Source organism: Protopterus annectens, chromosome 6.part1 (assembly GCF_019279795.1).
Source record: "Protopterus annectens isolate FY-2018-M chromosome 6.part1, PAN1.0, whole genome shotgun sequence".
Taxonomy (NCBI): domain Eukaryota; kingdom Metazoa; phylum Chordata; order Ceratodontiformes; family Protopteridae; genus Protopterus; species Protopterus annectens.
Window position 1 is genome coordinate 118,758,683 of NC_056738.1, and position 16,655 is coordinate 118,775,337.

A 16,655-nucleotide genomic window follows, 5' to 3' on the forward strand; every position below is an offset into this window, starting at 1 on the left:
TTAACAGAGCAACAGATCTTGCATCATTATGCCTTTTCTGAACAACAAGAAGAATGAAATTCTAATGTCTGGCATTATTGATTGTCTGTAATTATCTGTAATTTACAAGGGATAGTGAATAAAGAAGCAACCTCAAGGATGTTCTGTAAACGTAGGGATAGTTGAAAGGTGTGAGTTTGTGTGTGTGAGGAAGGCTCTTTTGCCAACAAGATGCATGAACCACCAGTGGTGATTACCATTAGCAGTAACACCACACAATGTAGAGATATGCAAATTATATGATAATGAGGTTGTTCTTCATTGCAGATAGACATGTTTCTGAATCAGAATTTCTACAATTGTGGAAACTGCTCCTTTTTGCTGCAACAGTTTGCACTCATAATAGGGTACTTACTGAATCTCACCCAATGTTTGTTACTTTATATGTAGACTACTTCAGCACACTTACAAAAAAATCACATACTTCCAAAATTAGATATTATGACATTTTTTTTCCCTGTAAAAGCTACTTTTCCCCTTTGGAAAAATAGCTGATTTAACACTATTATAGTGCTTACAAAAATTCAACCACTTATAACACTTGTACCCTCTGGTGGAAGTCTGAGGTATGGGTTCATGAATTGTGTCCCTAAATCCCCATTCAGTATGATGTGGATTGGCCAAGGGCTGTGGCTCATGCCTCTCTATCTGGTGGCCTTGACTGTCTCTGGTGGGCTGTTTGTCTTTGCACTTTTGAACACATTCCATAATTTTTGCATGTGTCATTTGTGCTTTTGTCTTGAAAATTACAGTAGAAAATTCAGTTATATAACAGAGGAAGCATAACAGCTTTCCTTTGTGTGAAGGTTGCATTCTGCTGATGGTTTTCCACTGCTAAGAAAAAACACTGCAGTCAAGCTTATGAGCATGATCTCTTTGTTTATGTTTGTACTGTATGTGGAGGATGACAGTAAAAACAATGTTATTAATTATTATTATTATTATTGATTTTATTTTAGAACCTTATGTCATGTTTTCAGGCTGTGAAGACAGAAGCTATGTTTGTCAGGAATTTGTTTTAACTCCATGAGCACTAATTCCATATGGATAGGGTTTCAAGAGGACTAATTCATTTGCTTCATTATGTACTTTTGGGCCAAGCTGACAGTGTAATGTATTAGTCTCATTATATATTTTTACTGATTAGGTTTCTTTATTTTAGAGATCCGGTTAATAATAAACAAATCAGTCTGCCCTAATCATTTCTGGAGTTTGCGCTCTCATGTTTCTGTTGTTTATGTTGAATGGTTTTGTTCATGTTCAGCTATTGTACCTAGTTTGGAGTAATGTACCTCTTTTTAGGCCTGATTTACCCCTGTATATGCTATACCTATTAATGAAGGTATGTCCCACTTTTCAGGCTTCATTTACCCCTTCAAACAATTCCTGTCATCACACGATTTTTGAAGCTGTCTAGTACACAGAAAACTAGGCTACATAATCAGCATACTAGTGGCACCAATAATATAAAGAAAGAGGATGCACATTTTACATCTCCTTTTTTCAGAAGCAAAAATGAATTACCTTGGGTGGTTGAATTTTGTAATACACTTCATTATAGTCTACAGATTTTACAGTCTCTTTTATAATGTACTTATATTTTTGCCATTATTGTTGTCACTCTGTTTCAGACATGTTTTTGTGTAGTACTCCACATTCCTACTGGAAGTGAGAAAGGTCATGTGCTATTTGGTATTCAAATTTTATGCTAATTAGATATCCAGATATTTGTATGGATGTATGCATTTTTCAAGGAACTTTGTGCCTATTTTCAATGCCTACAGGTTGAGAGGTATGAGTTACAAGTCTAGTGCATAATTATATTTCTGTCATATCTTTTGGAACTTATAAAGAGTACATGCTGACATTTTTTTTCTGTTCTTTCTACCTTTTGAGTATTTCTGTACATTTTTGCTAAATAATCTTTGTACTTTTTCAAATCTGTACCAGTTAGTTTAGATTCTGTAAAACACATTACCTGTGCATTTTCAGTGTCACCACTATCCTGCACCATGCAAACAATTCCAGGCAGAGTGTGGTGTTATCTTTGCAGTTTTACATACTATATTGCTTTACAAAATGATATTCAAACATGCTAATTATCATTTCTTGGTGATTTCCTTTTTAAAGGCAGAATCATGCCTTAAAAGTACTTTTCCGTCTGCTGATTTATTTTTATATCAATAGCTTATTTAAACCATTTCTGGTGTTGCTAGTTCTCTTCTTCATTTCTCTTTTTTGAAGCACATTTTTAACTAAAAATAGTTTTTTTACTATATATAACCTCCGCCATGTGTTACTAAATGCATTCTGGTTTTTTTTTTTTTTTTATAATAAAGCTGAAACTGAATTCTATGTTTTTATAATTCAAAATAGGTACTGACTTTGGCAAGTAATGAAAGGATATCCTTAAATTCCTCTATGCGACTGGTATTTGAAATCAGTCATCTTCGTGCTGCAACTCCAGCTACAGTATCCCGAGCTGGCATTCTTTATGTGAATCCTCAGGATTTAGGATGGAGCCCGTAAGTAACGTAGATAATGTATATATGTAAGAGCGCGCGTGTGTGTGCGTGTGTGTGTAAAAACTTCACCGAGCTTAAATCTATTTATTATTAAATTAATTTAAAAACTCTTTTTAGGTTTGTTACTAGCTGGATTGATACTCGGAGAGCTCAGTCAGAAAGGGCAAATCTGACAATACTTTTTGATAAATATGTGCCTCCATGCCTAGAGCAAGTACGATCTAATCATAAAACTGTCACACCGGTTCCTGAAAACAGTATGGTACAGGTAATGCTGCATTACAAATTCTGCCTTTGAAATCTTCTTTTATTAACAGCATTTGTGAATGCTTTAATGATGAGAGATGCATGCACCACACTGCAAAATACTCTTTCTCAGTGACTGTGATAGTTTGTAATACATTTATTATGGGATTTTAGTTTGTATCTTGAAGAATATTTAGAGAGTCAGCCAGTGTCCCAAAAAAACTCATCCTGATTTTAGCTGAGACTAGGGGCAAAAAATATTTAAATATGGCATTTATAACTCTCTTACAGTGGTGCAGTGGTTAGTGTTGCTGCCTCACAAAGCTTGGTTCCCCAGTTTGATTATCAGTTAAGATGCTGTCTGTGTGGCATCTGCATGAATGAATGAAATATCGCTTACCCTTACTAACTTTTTCAACATGCAGAACTAATAAAGAATTACAGACATCAAGGAACTGACACCAGGACAATGGACTTCAAAATCATGAATGAAATTTTATCAGACCATCTAGAGGTGATGAATTCAGGTTGGAGCAGAAGTCAAAAACAAGATCCCATAAGATGGGGTGGGTCTACTGAAGGCTGCAGGGATATCTGGGTGAACACAAAGCATGCAGCTAGAAATAAAAAGAAGGAACCACTACTGGATAGCTGGCAGAATCAATCAAGATGATGAACACCACAAAAGAGGCATTTGAGTATTTAATAATGTCAGGATAAGAGCAAGACTATAGCTTTAACACAAAAAAAATCCCGAGTTCTCAAATTAGTCAAAGTAAGGCTGTCAAGAAAGGAAAGTGATAATTATTTGGAGGAGGAAGGAGAGTGTTTTTGCATATAAGTGAAAGATAAGCAACTGAAAATGGAGTAAAGTGTTTGTCAGGAGTATGACTTAGAATAGTTCTCTACTTGCTGAAGCATTCTGTAAGTAGAACAATGAGATTACACACAACCTGTCTGTTGGTATAGGATTTATAAACTCCTGTGGAATACCACTGTCTGGTAGACTACTGGCTTAAGTACAGAAAGAGAGTCAAAATAAGACAGATTAATTTCTCCAAGTCTTTTGGGTTTCTAATACCTTGATAGAAATGGACACCATTCCTAAGTCATGTTACAATTAGAGTTTATGAAATTAGTATTGTTTCAGGCTTTGATATTATCCAAGTGTATATAAGATACTGTAAGGCACTGTTTTCACTAGGTGTAGAAATTTCAGTGATCGGTGTCTTTTTTCATGGACCACTCTATCTGGTTTTCTTGCATCTATTTTTTAACTATTGGTAGTATGTAATCCCATGTGATGTACACTTCATCATTCTCTATAATGCTTTGCTGTTCATGTTTCCATGCTTCTCAGCTGCTTCTATATTGTAGTGTTTGCACAATTCCCAATGCAACAGTCTTGCTACATTATTGTGCATTTCGGTATACAGACCCGCTGCCATGAGTGTATCACATCCAGCAACAAGATGTGTGACTGTTTCCAGTTCTTTTTTTACAGAACCTATATTTCTCGGTTCCTTCAAGAGTTTTTTTAATCCAACATGCATGTAGTCCCCTATCCTGGCCTACCATTATTAACCTTTCATCTTTTAGTTTTGAGTCACCTCTCTGTAACCATTCCTGCATCAAATCTTAGTCAACTTGAGGTTGTTCCAGTAGATGTCTGTACTTGCCACTATATTTATGAATTTTCCACATTTCTTGCCTTCTTATCTGATTCTTTTTCTTATATTCTTAATTCTGTTTTTGGCATAGTCAGTTGCTGTCTGATTTTTATCTATTTCTGGTTTGATTTCCATTCATGCTTGACACCAAAATGTTTCTGCTAAACTAAGAAAAGATGTTATCTTAGACTTTTCCTTATGTTTAAAAAATTTCACTATGTGTGGATCTGATGAGTTCAGTAAATATGTGTGTAGCCCCACATTTGTAAAAGTATACATGTAATCAGTTTCAAGGTGGCCCGTACCTCCTTCAGTATAAAGAATATATAATCTTGGTACACACTGATTTTTATATATCATTTGATAAGCATGAAGCATTTTTCTTGTTTCTTTCCAACTGATCCAATAACATTTGAGGCCAGTCAGTCACCCCAACACTTTAAGTTAGAACAGGAAGAGCAAATATATTTATAGCCTGGACTTTATTCCTATATGTCAAAGCAGTTTTCACTATTAGTTTGTATTTTGAAGTATTTCTTACTGAGCATTATTCACATTGGTTCATGTTTTATTGCTGGTCAGTCATCTATTCCTAAATATTTATACACGTCCGCCTGCTCAAGTTCTTATTAATCATATTCCTGTCCTAGGTAGATGTTTCCCTGACAATGCAGCTTTCCTGTTTTAAATTGTTCTTTTGCACATTTATAAAGACCAGATATCATTCTCATATCATCTGAAAATGTTTTAACCATTTGCAGTCGTGCTTTCAACTCATCATCTGATGAACTATACAGTCTTAAATCATCCACAAAAAGTAGATGAGAAATCTTTAAACAAGTTTGTTTTCTTGGAGCCAAATTGTAACCATAATCAAATCTGTTGAGTAAGCAGCATAATGGGTTAAGGGCAAGACAAAACAATAAAGCATCACAGTGGAATATCCCCCTTTGAATTTTTATCCCTGGGATAATAATTTGCCCATCGTCATGGCTCATCTGCAAAGTGGTTTGCCACTGTTTCACATTCACTGTAATGTAATTGATCGATGTAGGGTGTATCTTATGCATCTGTAAGCATTTATTTATCCATGAATATGGGAAGCTGTCAATTTTTTTTGTAATCTATCTATACCATACTTGCATTCTTCCCCTTTTACAATTCTTTGTTATGACTTTATTTAGCAATGAAGGATCTTTTGCTTGATATGATTTTCTGTTGTCACCCTTTTGTTCTACTGCCATCATTGAATTTTTTCCTAAACCCAGTCTGCAACAATTCCAGTATATAATTTGTATATTATCTGAAGGCAAGTTACTGGTCTGCAGCTTTTATGATTGCTTACAGGTTCATTCTTGAGGAGTAGTATGTTTTTTCTGTTGTTAACCAGCTCGGTGTCTGTTTGGGATGCACATATAAGTAATTCTTACTTGGAGCTAAATCTTTGTGTAAAGATGCTAATGCTTTTAGCCAGAAGTTAGATACTGCATGTGGGCCTGGTGTTTTCCATTTAGGAGCTTTTCTTAAGTTTGCCTCAATTTCTGTGGTCATTACTTCATCCCTTTTCACATCCTTTTCATTAGAACTTCTTACTGTTTCTTTTAACTCTTCTGTCCATTCAACATCTTTACATTTAATGGGGTCTTTATAATTACTTCTCCAAAATGTGCCTATTTCTTTTCTGCAATGTTTCTGTTCCTTTTGCTTTCTTTCCCAATTCTCTTTAAAATAATTTTGTGTCATCAATTGATTATTTTGTACTTTTGCTTTATATCTATCTGCATGTCTTCTATGTTTTTCTGTCTGTGCTGATATTTTCAATATATTTTTGGCAATAGTATATGATAAATCTTGGCCTGTTTTGATACTGTGCACTGTTTTTACCAAATCATCTTTATAAGTGTTTTTATGATCTGGTATGTTCCCTTTTCTATATTCGTCTGACAGTGATACTTCTTGTCTTGCAGTATAGTTTTCTCTATTCAGTGCTTCCATGGTGACATTTTCCTTGTTTCCTTCCTTTCTTGTTTTGTAGTAGCACTTTATCCATTATTAATTTAGCTGTACAGTAATATATTCTGTTTATTTCTGTTATATTACATTAATTTTTAGGAGTCCTAATTACTGTGTTCATTTGTTTTACCATTCTTCCCACATTTTGGGTCTTATTTATTTTTTGTAATCTAATTATTTCATTTATCCTAGTTTGTATATTCATATCCATTAAATTAAGTAGGTCTTCCCTTAAATCATTTTCTTCTGGAATGGGAGCACTTCTTTGCTGTTTACCTACATGTAATCTACAGAAAGTTCCAGAAAATTATCTTGTGGCATATTCTCTTTAGATGCACCCTGCTTCATTTACTGCTCCTTCATATGGGAACCCATTGTCTCATCACTCCAGAGCATTACCTGTAATCAGAATTGCCACTCTTTTCTGTTCCTTTACTTGCTGTACATCTTCAAGTGGACTTTCATACCAGTGTCCTTCAGAAGGCTCCAGAGCATCAACTTGTTGCAAATCTTCTTCAGATGTAAAACAATATGACAGTTGCAGGGCAGGGGGTGTTACTTGAGTGTCAGTAGGCAGGTTTCTAAATTATTGTTCTAAGGATGCGGGGTAAGGGCTTGGTGCTAGCCACCTTTCTCCTAATGGAGAATGACAGTGTTGCATTGAGTTGATACACACAGGTTTGGTAAGGTGACTGAAGACAGCATGTGGCACCACCATGCCTACTGCACACTGCATTATATAAGAGGAACTTAAATGGAGAAAAAATGCTGACCTGTAGCATGATGGCTATTATACACAACTTCTAAAAATAGGCAACAAATACCAAGTGCAGGTGGGAGGGATGCTGAACTGGATGAAAGTCAGACAACATGGATCTGTCATTATGGTAAGTACATAGCTTTCATGTCTGTCATTCAGTGCACAAGAGTGCAGCTCTCTGAAGTCAAAGTAAAGGGACAGCAAGGGCACACTGCTCCACACAGTAAACAGCAAACAAAAAAACAACTATAAACATCTCTGATTTGACTCTATGGTGCTTGGTGATTTAGACATTTTAGACATTATTCTTTTCTCATCAGAATAGCCTCTACATTCTCAAAGATAGCCATCACACCTGGCCAAAAAGACTGTTCGGATTTGCTTAAATACCATAAGAAATGAAGAAAAGAATGCTCAGCAGCAGTTCACAGTGTGAAAAACAACAAGGGGACTGTCAGTACAACACAAAGTTTTGCTTTCCTGAAGTGGATGAGCTTCAACAGATGTCCAGATATACTTCAGAGTTCACAAGTGCACAAGTCTCTGCATTCCAAGTAAAATAAATGATCTGATGTCATCCTTTTCATTCACTGTTTAACTGATAGGTCTGGATTTAAGACTTGGATCTGACTCGAGCGCTTCTACCAGATTATCAGATCCACAACTCTCAAGCAACTCCTTTTACCCATATGCCCTGCCAACCTAAAATACCCCAGACCTTGTTTGCCACCATTCTGCTTTGGAAGCAGATCCTGTCACTCTCGAGCTTTGGAGATGCATTTAGTCTTTTTCATGAGTTATTGACTTAGATTTGTCTATTATATTTTTTTCTAATTCTCCTCCCTCCCAGTCTTAATCCTTTTAGCAGTTTCAATGTACCTTTTAGCTACTGTTTCTTGGTACCTCCTTAAACTGTTCTTTTCCTTTATGACTATACATTAGACTACTCTCTTTCTACCATTGTTGGTAGTTTCATTCTCTCTATTTTTTCCCTTTATTTCCTTCAACTTTACCAAAAAAAAGTTTTATCTATCCTTAGTGTCTTTAAATAGTTGTCTTCTTAGATAACAATGGCTGACAAGCCAGCTGGCTTTAAAAAGTGCATTACCTGTGGGCATAAGCTTGTTTAGGACCTGTGCACTTTGCACATAGATTATTCATATTGTTCTGGATTTAACTCCAGAGCTGTAACTGACTGGAGAAATAAATTAGTCTTGAGAGGCCTCCTTCCTTCTTCTACTTCTTCAGTTGCTCGGCTCAACCTCCTACCTTGAAACCTAACAAGGCGTAGTCAGATTCAGCTGCCAAAGAAAAGGAGTGACATAAGAGGTCCCAGGACCATTCTTCTGCATTGTCTCCTTCATTGGAGCCTTCTTCTAAAATTCATAAAAAGTCAGGTTCAACTACTTCGGATCCAACTGTTTCAAATCCTAGATCTCCTTGGATCTGTACTCCTCTCCTCCCCTGCTATCAGATCTGATTCCTTCATGACTCCCTTCACCTTTCCTGGAGGGATCTTCTCATGGGCATTCCAGGTCTCCATCCTCCACATCATCTCTTAGATCTTCCAGAAGCTTGTTAGAAGCTGATGTGGATAGGATGATGAGGACATTTCTCAGAGCACAGATCCAGATGGGGATAGTCCCGGCTCTGACTCCCACTGGATCTGAGAGCCATCCTTCATGCACTTCACCCCTTGGTATCTCCTTCTTAGAGCCAACCCACCATTTTAGAGCTCTCAGATCCAAGACCTCAGGGGTGTCCTCATCAGATCTGAAGAAGGTCTGTTCTTTGAGTCTGGTGATTTCCCTGAGTTGTCCAGCTCCGAGCCTTTTGGAGCTGGAAGACTCTCAGATCTGAAGTGTCAGCACTGGGTCTTGGAGGTTGGGATTGACACTGAAGCTTTCAGAGTTGTCTCTTCGTCTTGGGGCTTCAGCGCTGGATAGCTTGGGTCCAACTCCCTCCTTGGGTGGATTGCTGGTGGGATTACAGGAGCTGATGGTTCAGGAACTGCTGGGCCTTTTACTATCAGTTTCTGGGTCCCCTAGTCATTCTGCCTTTGAGGTTGTGGAGAAGGCTTTCTCTTTATCTAGAGAGGGGACATCCCTGCCTGCCTTGGATCAAACCACTTTACCTCATCTGGTTCTATGCTCAGAGCCTCATCCATCTATTCCACTGGGACAGCCAGTCTGGACTAGTCTCCAGTTGGTCCATCAGGACATCATCTCTTCTGATAATTCCTCAGAGCATCCCACTGAGGAAGTCCCTTAGAAGAGAACATATAGGAGGAGACACCTAGATTCCCCTCAGGAATCTCTCAGAGAACACCGATTTTGATAAGGGGAAGGGGTGCCCAGGTCTTCACCTAAAGACATTTCCTTTGGAGATATCCAATATCTTCTGAAACAAAAAGGTGGGTTGATCCTCTGATATCCCCCTTCTAGGAAGAATCAGTGTTCCTGGAGGCTTTTGGGTCTGGCTAGTCTACTTCTTGGGTCACTCACACTCCCAGCCGAAGAACTCATAGATCTTGTTTCTTGCTGGGCATGGAAGGAGCCGGATACTGTAGAGCCAATTCCAAAAAGACCACACAAAATTCTAGCCCCCCAAAGACCAGGCACACTGGAGCAAGGGAGTCCCAGCCAATGCCATGGTTGTGGCAGCAGCCACTAGGAAAGAACTGGCAGAACTGAATTCCTGTGTCCATTCCCCTAACAGAGAGTCCAGGGCTTTAGACAGAATTGGTAATCGTATGTATGCTTCAGCAAACTTTGCCCTCAAGTTATTAAATATTCTGGCACATTTTACAAGGTTACAAATAGATGGGCCCAAATCTGTTTCTGGACCCATGTCTACTGAGGATGAAAATAGAATCTCCTTGCAACTGGCCACACACCAATTTATTTCTAATGCATCCATGAAGTTGATCTCCCATGCAGTGGAAGGCACCTCACTGGTAGCGGGTTCAGGCATAGCCATTAGGAGATATGCCTGGATGAAACTATGTGATTTTGCAGAGCCCTATAAGTCTTCATTCATCAATGCACTCTTGGTGTATCTTTCTTGTTCAGCCCTAAGTTAAGGGACACAGTGTCCAGATTTAAAGGAAAGACCCTGTCTGCAGTGGGCATATGTTTTTCAACCCTTTAAAGACCTTTCTCAAGGAATCAACAAGGAGGTAGGAAAATTTGATTTCAAAACATTCCAGGGTCCTGTTCAAGACTGACATGGAGATGGTTCCCCCAGAGACAGAGGGGGAAACTCAAATGGAAGACACCACCGCCACAGCAAACATGGTCTGCAGAACCAGGGCTTCAGCAATTCCTTCTCAGATAAGACCTATCAGCACTTCAGAAGGGAGGTCTGACTGTTTAACTCTGGAGGCAGTCCAGGGACATTTGTCTCTGCACCAGAAAGTCTGTCTGTCTATAATGAAAGATTCCTTGGTGCAGAGAATTGTATCCAGATGCTATACTGTACCATTTTCCCTAGCTTCCTCAACCAAAAAAAAAAAGGAATCTCCAGTGTTCTACTCAATCAGAGGGAAGCAGTGGCACTAGAAATCTAAAAGCTGCGAGAAAAAAAGAGTTATCCATGAGGTCCCCTTAGACCATGGAGGATCTGGAATCTATTCAAGATTCTTCTTGGTGCCAAAAACACAGGGGACTTGAGACCAATTCTGGATCTCAACAAACTATATCAGTTCATACAATATTAATGGTTTTGGGTGGTCATGATTAAGTCCATTTTGCCTCTACTGCAAAAGAAATATCGGATGTGCTTGATAGATCTTCAGGATGCATACTATCACATAAAAATGAGCAAGTGCTTCAGAAGATATCTGCACATCTAGCTGAGAGCCAGTCATTACCAGCCCAGAGCACTGTCCTTTGATCTCACCACAGCCCCCAGGGTGTTCACCAAATGCATGGCAATGGTAGCAGCTCAAATGAGACTGCTGGAATTCAGTGTGGTTCCATACCTAGACAACTGGCTCCTTACTGCTTCAATCATACATTGACTTCTACAGGCAAGGGACTGCTTGCTCCAGTTGTGCATCCATCTAGTCATCATGGTCATTTACAACAAATCACAACTTATGCTTACCCAGAGTCTGGAGTTGATAAGTGCTTGTCTGGACTCAGTCAGTTAGATACCACTGAGATCCCAAGTCAAGAAAGTAATATAAAATTCTTCTCTTCCAGCTTGATTAATTTTACAAGCCTTGGGATCCATGGTAATGAGTACTACCCTCAACCCTCTGGTCAGGTTTCAAATAAAAATTCTTTAATGGATACTTTCAGTCCAGTGGTCCATTCTTCAACATTCATTAACTGTCCCAGTCAAGATCACACCAACATGTAAAAAATATTGTAGTTGGTGGATTCATTCCAAACAAGTTCTCGTAAAGCCATCCATTTGTTCTTCCCCTGCCCATGACCATTGGCAACATGGATGCCTTCCTACTGGGGTGGAGGAGTAATACTTGGGAAGGACAGTTCAAGGTATGTGGTCCCCCAAAGAGGCCAAGAGATAGATCAATCTCCTGGAAATGAGAGCAGTCCTTCTAGCATTGCAGGTCTTTGAAGACACTATCCCATGTGAGACACTTGCTATTCAGACAGACAATATGTCAGTAGTCTGGTACATCAATAAACAGGGAGGAACCATATCTTATCCACTTTGTCAAGAAGCAATGAGAGTGTGGCAATGGGCAATCTCTTCTGGTTGCTTTCTGACAGCAATGCACATTCTGGGGAAATCCAACATGATTGTGGAAAAACTAAGCAGGTCCATTCTGATGCCTCACAAGTAGTCTCTCACTGTCAAAGTGGCAGAGAGGATTTTCCATCGATGTTGCCAGCCATGCTGCAGTCTATTTGCTTCTCCTCTCAATACCAAATGCAGCAGGTTCTTTTCTCTGATCCTTCTAATGGGGGAGACACAGAGAGATGCTCTGGTCCATGACTGGACTTCTGGTCCCCTTTATGCTTACCTACCTTTAACCTCTCATTTCCAAATTTCTACAGAAAGGATTACAGTTGAGCACAACTATCCTCATTGTACCCTTCTGGCCTCCTTAGATTTGGTTCTCCTTTCTCTGGGTTCATCTTCTGCATCTGCCCTGGGTACTGGATCCCACTCCAGACCTCCTGACTCACCCGATGGGTGTGGTTTTTCCAGACTTAACAGGCCTCAAACTGACTGCATGGTTTCTCCAATTCTATTGATTGCTGGACAGTCCAGGCTCTCCTCCCTGGTCAATCATATTTTGTTATCTTCTTAAAAAACTTGTACTTGAAGGATTTATAAGAGTAAATTGAAGATGTTTGTTTTCTGAGCCCTTAGCAAGGATCTGGATCTTTTTTCAATACTAGTGACATCTATCCTTGAATTTTTAGCTTCAATTTTCAATGAAGGAGCTAGTTTTTCAACTACTAAAGTACAATTTGCTGCCATTTCTCATTTCCCCCTGGGCAAAAATAGCTCTACCTTAGCTTCTACTAACTTATATAAAGCCTTTCTCAAGGAAGCCTTTTTACTTAGACCCCTGTTAAAAGATCCTACTCCTCCTTGGAATTTAACTAACATGCTTCAGGCTGTAACTCAGACTTACTTTGAACCTTCAGCCAAGCCTGAACATCTTTCTTGTCACTTTCATATCAGCTAGACTAGTATCTGAACTCCAGGGTCTATCTTCTAAACCTCCTTACCTGTTTTTCACAAAGACAGTGTGTACTTGCAAACAAATCAGTCTTTCTTGCCTAAGGTAGCTTCTATGTTCAACATAAACCAAGTCATTAAACTACCAGTTTTCTTTCCAAACTTTTCAAATAAGGGAGAGTATTATGCTCCACCATTTGGATGTGCATAGACAAGCTCACTTTCATCTTCATAGAACCAAAGACGTCAGGAAAACTGACCAGTTGTTTGTTTCCTTTTCTCCTAACAGATTGGGCAAACCAGTCTTCAAAGTTACTTTGGCCAAATGGTTAACTGAATGTATTTCCTTTGTTTATGGCAAAAAAAGGTTTATCCTTGCCTAAGCCTCTTAGAGACCATTCCATGACGTCTGTGGCAGTCTTTTCAGCCTTTTGGTCAAGGGCTTCCTTAAATGGCATTTGTGCAGTTGAAACTTGGGCTAATTCTCAAACTTTTAGTGCTCATTACAAATTTGATTAGATTTCCAGGAATAGATTGACCTTCAATTCTGCAGTACTTTGGAATATCCTTCCATGAGGGCCTTCCAAGGTTCCAGTAGCTGGGGACTCTGTCTCATCAGTTGCGGAATAATGAAAAGGACAACATCAGCTAAAAAAAGTTATGTACTCACCGTAATGTTCCATCTCTGTTGTCTATTTTCATTCTTCCTCACCTTCCCACCCTTCTGCCCCATCCTGTGTTTCTGGAAAGATCTAAGAGTTGTACTGGAACTTATGTTCCTTTCTGAGTCCCAGGTTTCTTTTATCCTTTTTGTCTTTGTTAATTTTTGTAATAGGTTCATTCCTTTATATCCAGGGGCAGCAAACTCAATCTGAGGTATGTTAGGTTAGCGGAGCATTAAGGTTAAAGGGAGGAACTCTAGAGTTGTGGATCCAGTGATCTGGTAGAAGCAGCCAAATTGGATCCAAGCCTCAGATCTACACTCCTTCAGTTGAGGAAGAATGAAAATGAACACTTCAGATGGAACATTATAGTGAGTACATAACCCCCCCCCCCCACCCCTGTGTTGTATCATCAGACATACATTAATATCATCTGTTGGCATTTTAGGCAGGGTCTTGATGTTAAGTTGTCAATCTCGCCTTCATTCTTGCTGGATGGGTTCGGAGCCGATCCTCGGCTCCGACTCGGCACTAGCTTTAGCTCAAGAACTCCTTTTACCAGCTCGAGGCAACCCTATATCCCATGATGCAAGGCGGAACTACCTCAGATCTCGTTTGCCGCTTAGCGAAAGAGGTCTCCTTTGCCAGCTGAGGTAAGTTTTTCTTGTTAAATAAGAAAAAAGTTAGTTAGGGGTTTAATTTCCCTTCAGTGTCAGGTTAGCCTGTATTTAGTACAGCCCACCCTATTCGGTTCCTTTTTTAAACTTTTATTATAGTTTTTTCAGTGAAAGTTTTAGTCAGGCCTAGTTCCCCAAGTTATTCCCTTCCTGTGTGTCTGTGTAGGGATTAAGTTGTGTGTTTGTGGGGACTGTGTGTGTATATCCTGTTACGATGTCTAAGGAAGGCAAGGTCTCAGGCTTCAAGAAGTGTGACCAGTGCTGTCAGAAAATGTCCCTGACAGACGGTCACACTTCTTGTGTGTATTGCCTGGGGCCTTTGCACCTGCAGGACTCCTGTGCGTTGTGTCATGCCTTTAGCCAGCGAGTCCTGCAGGAAAGGAGGAACAAACTGATCCTCCGAGGTTTGTTGAAACCTGAAGGTTCTCCTCCTAAGCAAGGGGCAGGAAAACCTCTTAAGCCACCGAAGGCTCAGGCTACAGTGTCTAAGCCTCCTTCGGTGGCTCCGCCTCCGTCGGAGCCGATATCGCTCGGCTGGAACCGATGCTTCTTCTGCCAGAGTAGTGGGTTCGGTGCGGCGGCTCCGATACCCTGACTACTGTTGCCTTGTCGGCTCGGCTGGAGCCGACACTTTATCAGCATCGGAGCCGAGATCCTCGGCTCCATCTGGGGTTCAAGGGACTTCGGCTCCGATGGCTCCGGCCGCAAGAGATCCCGGTCCCTTCGATACTAAGTATCCACTCGGCTCCGGGGTCTCCTCTTTTGTCGGAGCGGAGCCATCGGAGCCGATCTTCGAGATCTTCCAGGCTGTCTGACCACGATTTGGAGAGGGTGGTAAGCAGGCTGTTGAAGTCTCAGGCACTGGCCCAAATGCTCCATAGCCCGTCTCAACAGACTTGGCTACAGCCCCAATTCTTGAGATTCCTCCTCCGACTCCACACCAGAGTTCGGAGCCGGAGCTTCTTGGGACAGCGACTGTTTCGATGCCGGAGCCGATACATCCTTCGGCTCCGTCATCCTCGGCTCCGATCTCCTCCTTGAGACTTTCCTTGGAGGGATCCGGTCGTCGGGTTTCCACTGTCGGCTCGAGGGGCTAGTGGCATCGGACCCTTGTCCGACCCCGCTCTCCCTCTCGGAGCTTCGGCTTTGGTAAGCTCGGCGCCGACATCTGCCTCGGAGCCTTCTCTCTCCTTCGAGCCGACCATTCCTGTTTCTTTGGAGCGGGTGTGTTCAGGTCTCCCGGGGAGAGGAGCCTTTGAGGTGATGAGGAGTGTCCTGGCCTCTGAGCCTGGTCAACGGTCTATCCCTCTAGCTCCTCCCTCATCAGTGCCTGCAGAAGCCTCTTGCCAGCCTCTTGCTCTCAGGCCCAGGGATCCATCGCCCCAGGTTTCCCCACTGGGAATTTCCTCCTCTTCCGAGGTTTCTCCTGACCCTGCAGGTGAACCCCTCGGAAGAGGACGTAAGAGGAAACACACAGACTCCCCTGAGTCTACTACATCTGATACCGACTTAGATGAGTCGGAGGGTTCCCACGGTCCCCTCTGAGGATGTCTCATTTTCAGACATCCTTGAGCTCCTCAAACAGAGGGGAATTGGCCCTCCATTGACCCCTCCGAGGATGAGTCGGTATACCTGGAGGCTTTGGATCCCGACCCTCCACCTCCTGGGTGTCTCCGCCTTCGACCCACTCATGCAGGTAGTGGCTCGGAAGGCGTGGCTTCAGATTCTGTGGAACCTGTCCCCAGGAGACCATCCAAATTCATCACGGCCCCTTCGGACAAACAGTTCCTGTCCAAAGGTGTCTCTGTGGATGCTATGGTGGTGGCGGCCACTAAGAAGGAACTGGCGGATCCTTCAGTACCTGTCCATCCTCCTAATAAGGATTCTAGGACCATGGACAGGTATGGAAAGCGGATGTTTTCTTCAGCGACCTTTGCAATGCGTTAAGCTGAATTACCTTTGTCACTTCACCAGGCTTCAACGAGATATTCTCAAGGAACTGGGGGAAGTAGTCCAGGATCCTTCAGCTGCTGGGGCTCAGGAAAAGATTGCCTCTCAGCTAGCTATCCTGAATTCAATATCTAACTCCTCCATGCGGCTCATATCTTATGCAGCCGATGGAACGAGCAGGGCCGCAGGCACAGGTGTTGCTCTTAGACGCCAAGCCTGGATGTGGCTGTGTAATTTTGCGGACCCCTTTAAGGCGTCCTTCACCAACACCCTTTGACGGTTCGGCTTTGTTCGGACCTCAGGTGAAGGATACTTTGACCAGATGTGAACAAGACGGTAAAACTCTTTCTGCCGTTGGAGTCCAGTTTTCCACTCCTTCTAGACCATATCCCAAGGGTCAGAAGGGGGGGGAAGATGTGGTTCCGTAAAGCCCAAGGAGCTACACCGGA

The 16,655-nt window shown here is 41.2% G+C and overlaps 1 protein-coding gene across 1 annotated transcript in view; it reads left to right on the forward strand.

The window, feature by feature from the left end:
- Positions 1 to 16,655, forward strand: part of LOC122805262 (dynein axonemal heavy chain 11-like) — a 4,596,980-nt gene that overhangs the window by 1,964,017 nt on the left and 2,616,308 nt on the right. Inside the window, exons 39-40 of the mRNA XM_044075350.1 lie at positions 2,416 to 2,564; positions 2,682 to 2,832. Of these exons, the coding sequence (XP_043931285.1) occupies positions 2,416 to 2,564; positions 2,682 to 2,832 (300 nt within the window). The remainder of the gene's footprint in view (positions 1 to 2,415; positions 2,565 to 2,681; positions 2,833 to 16,655) is intronic.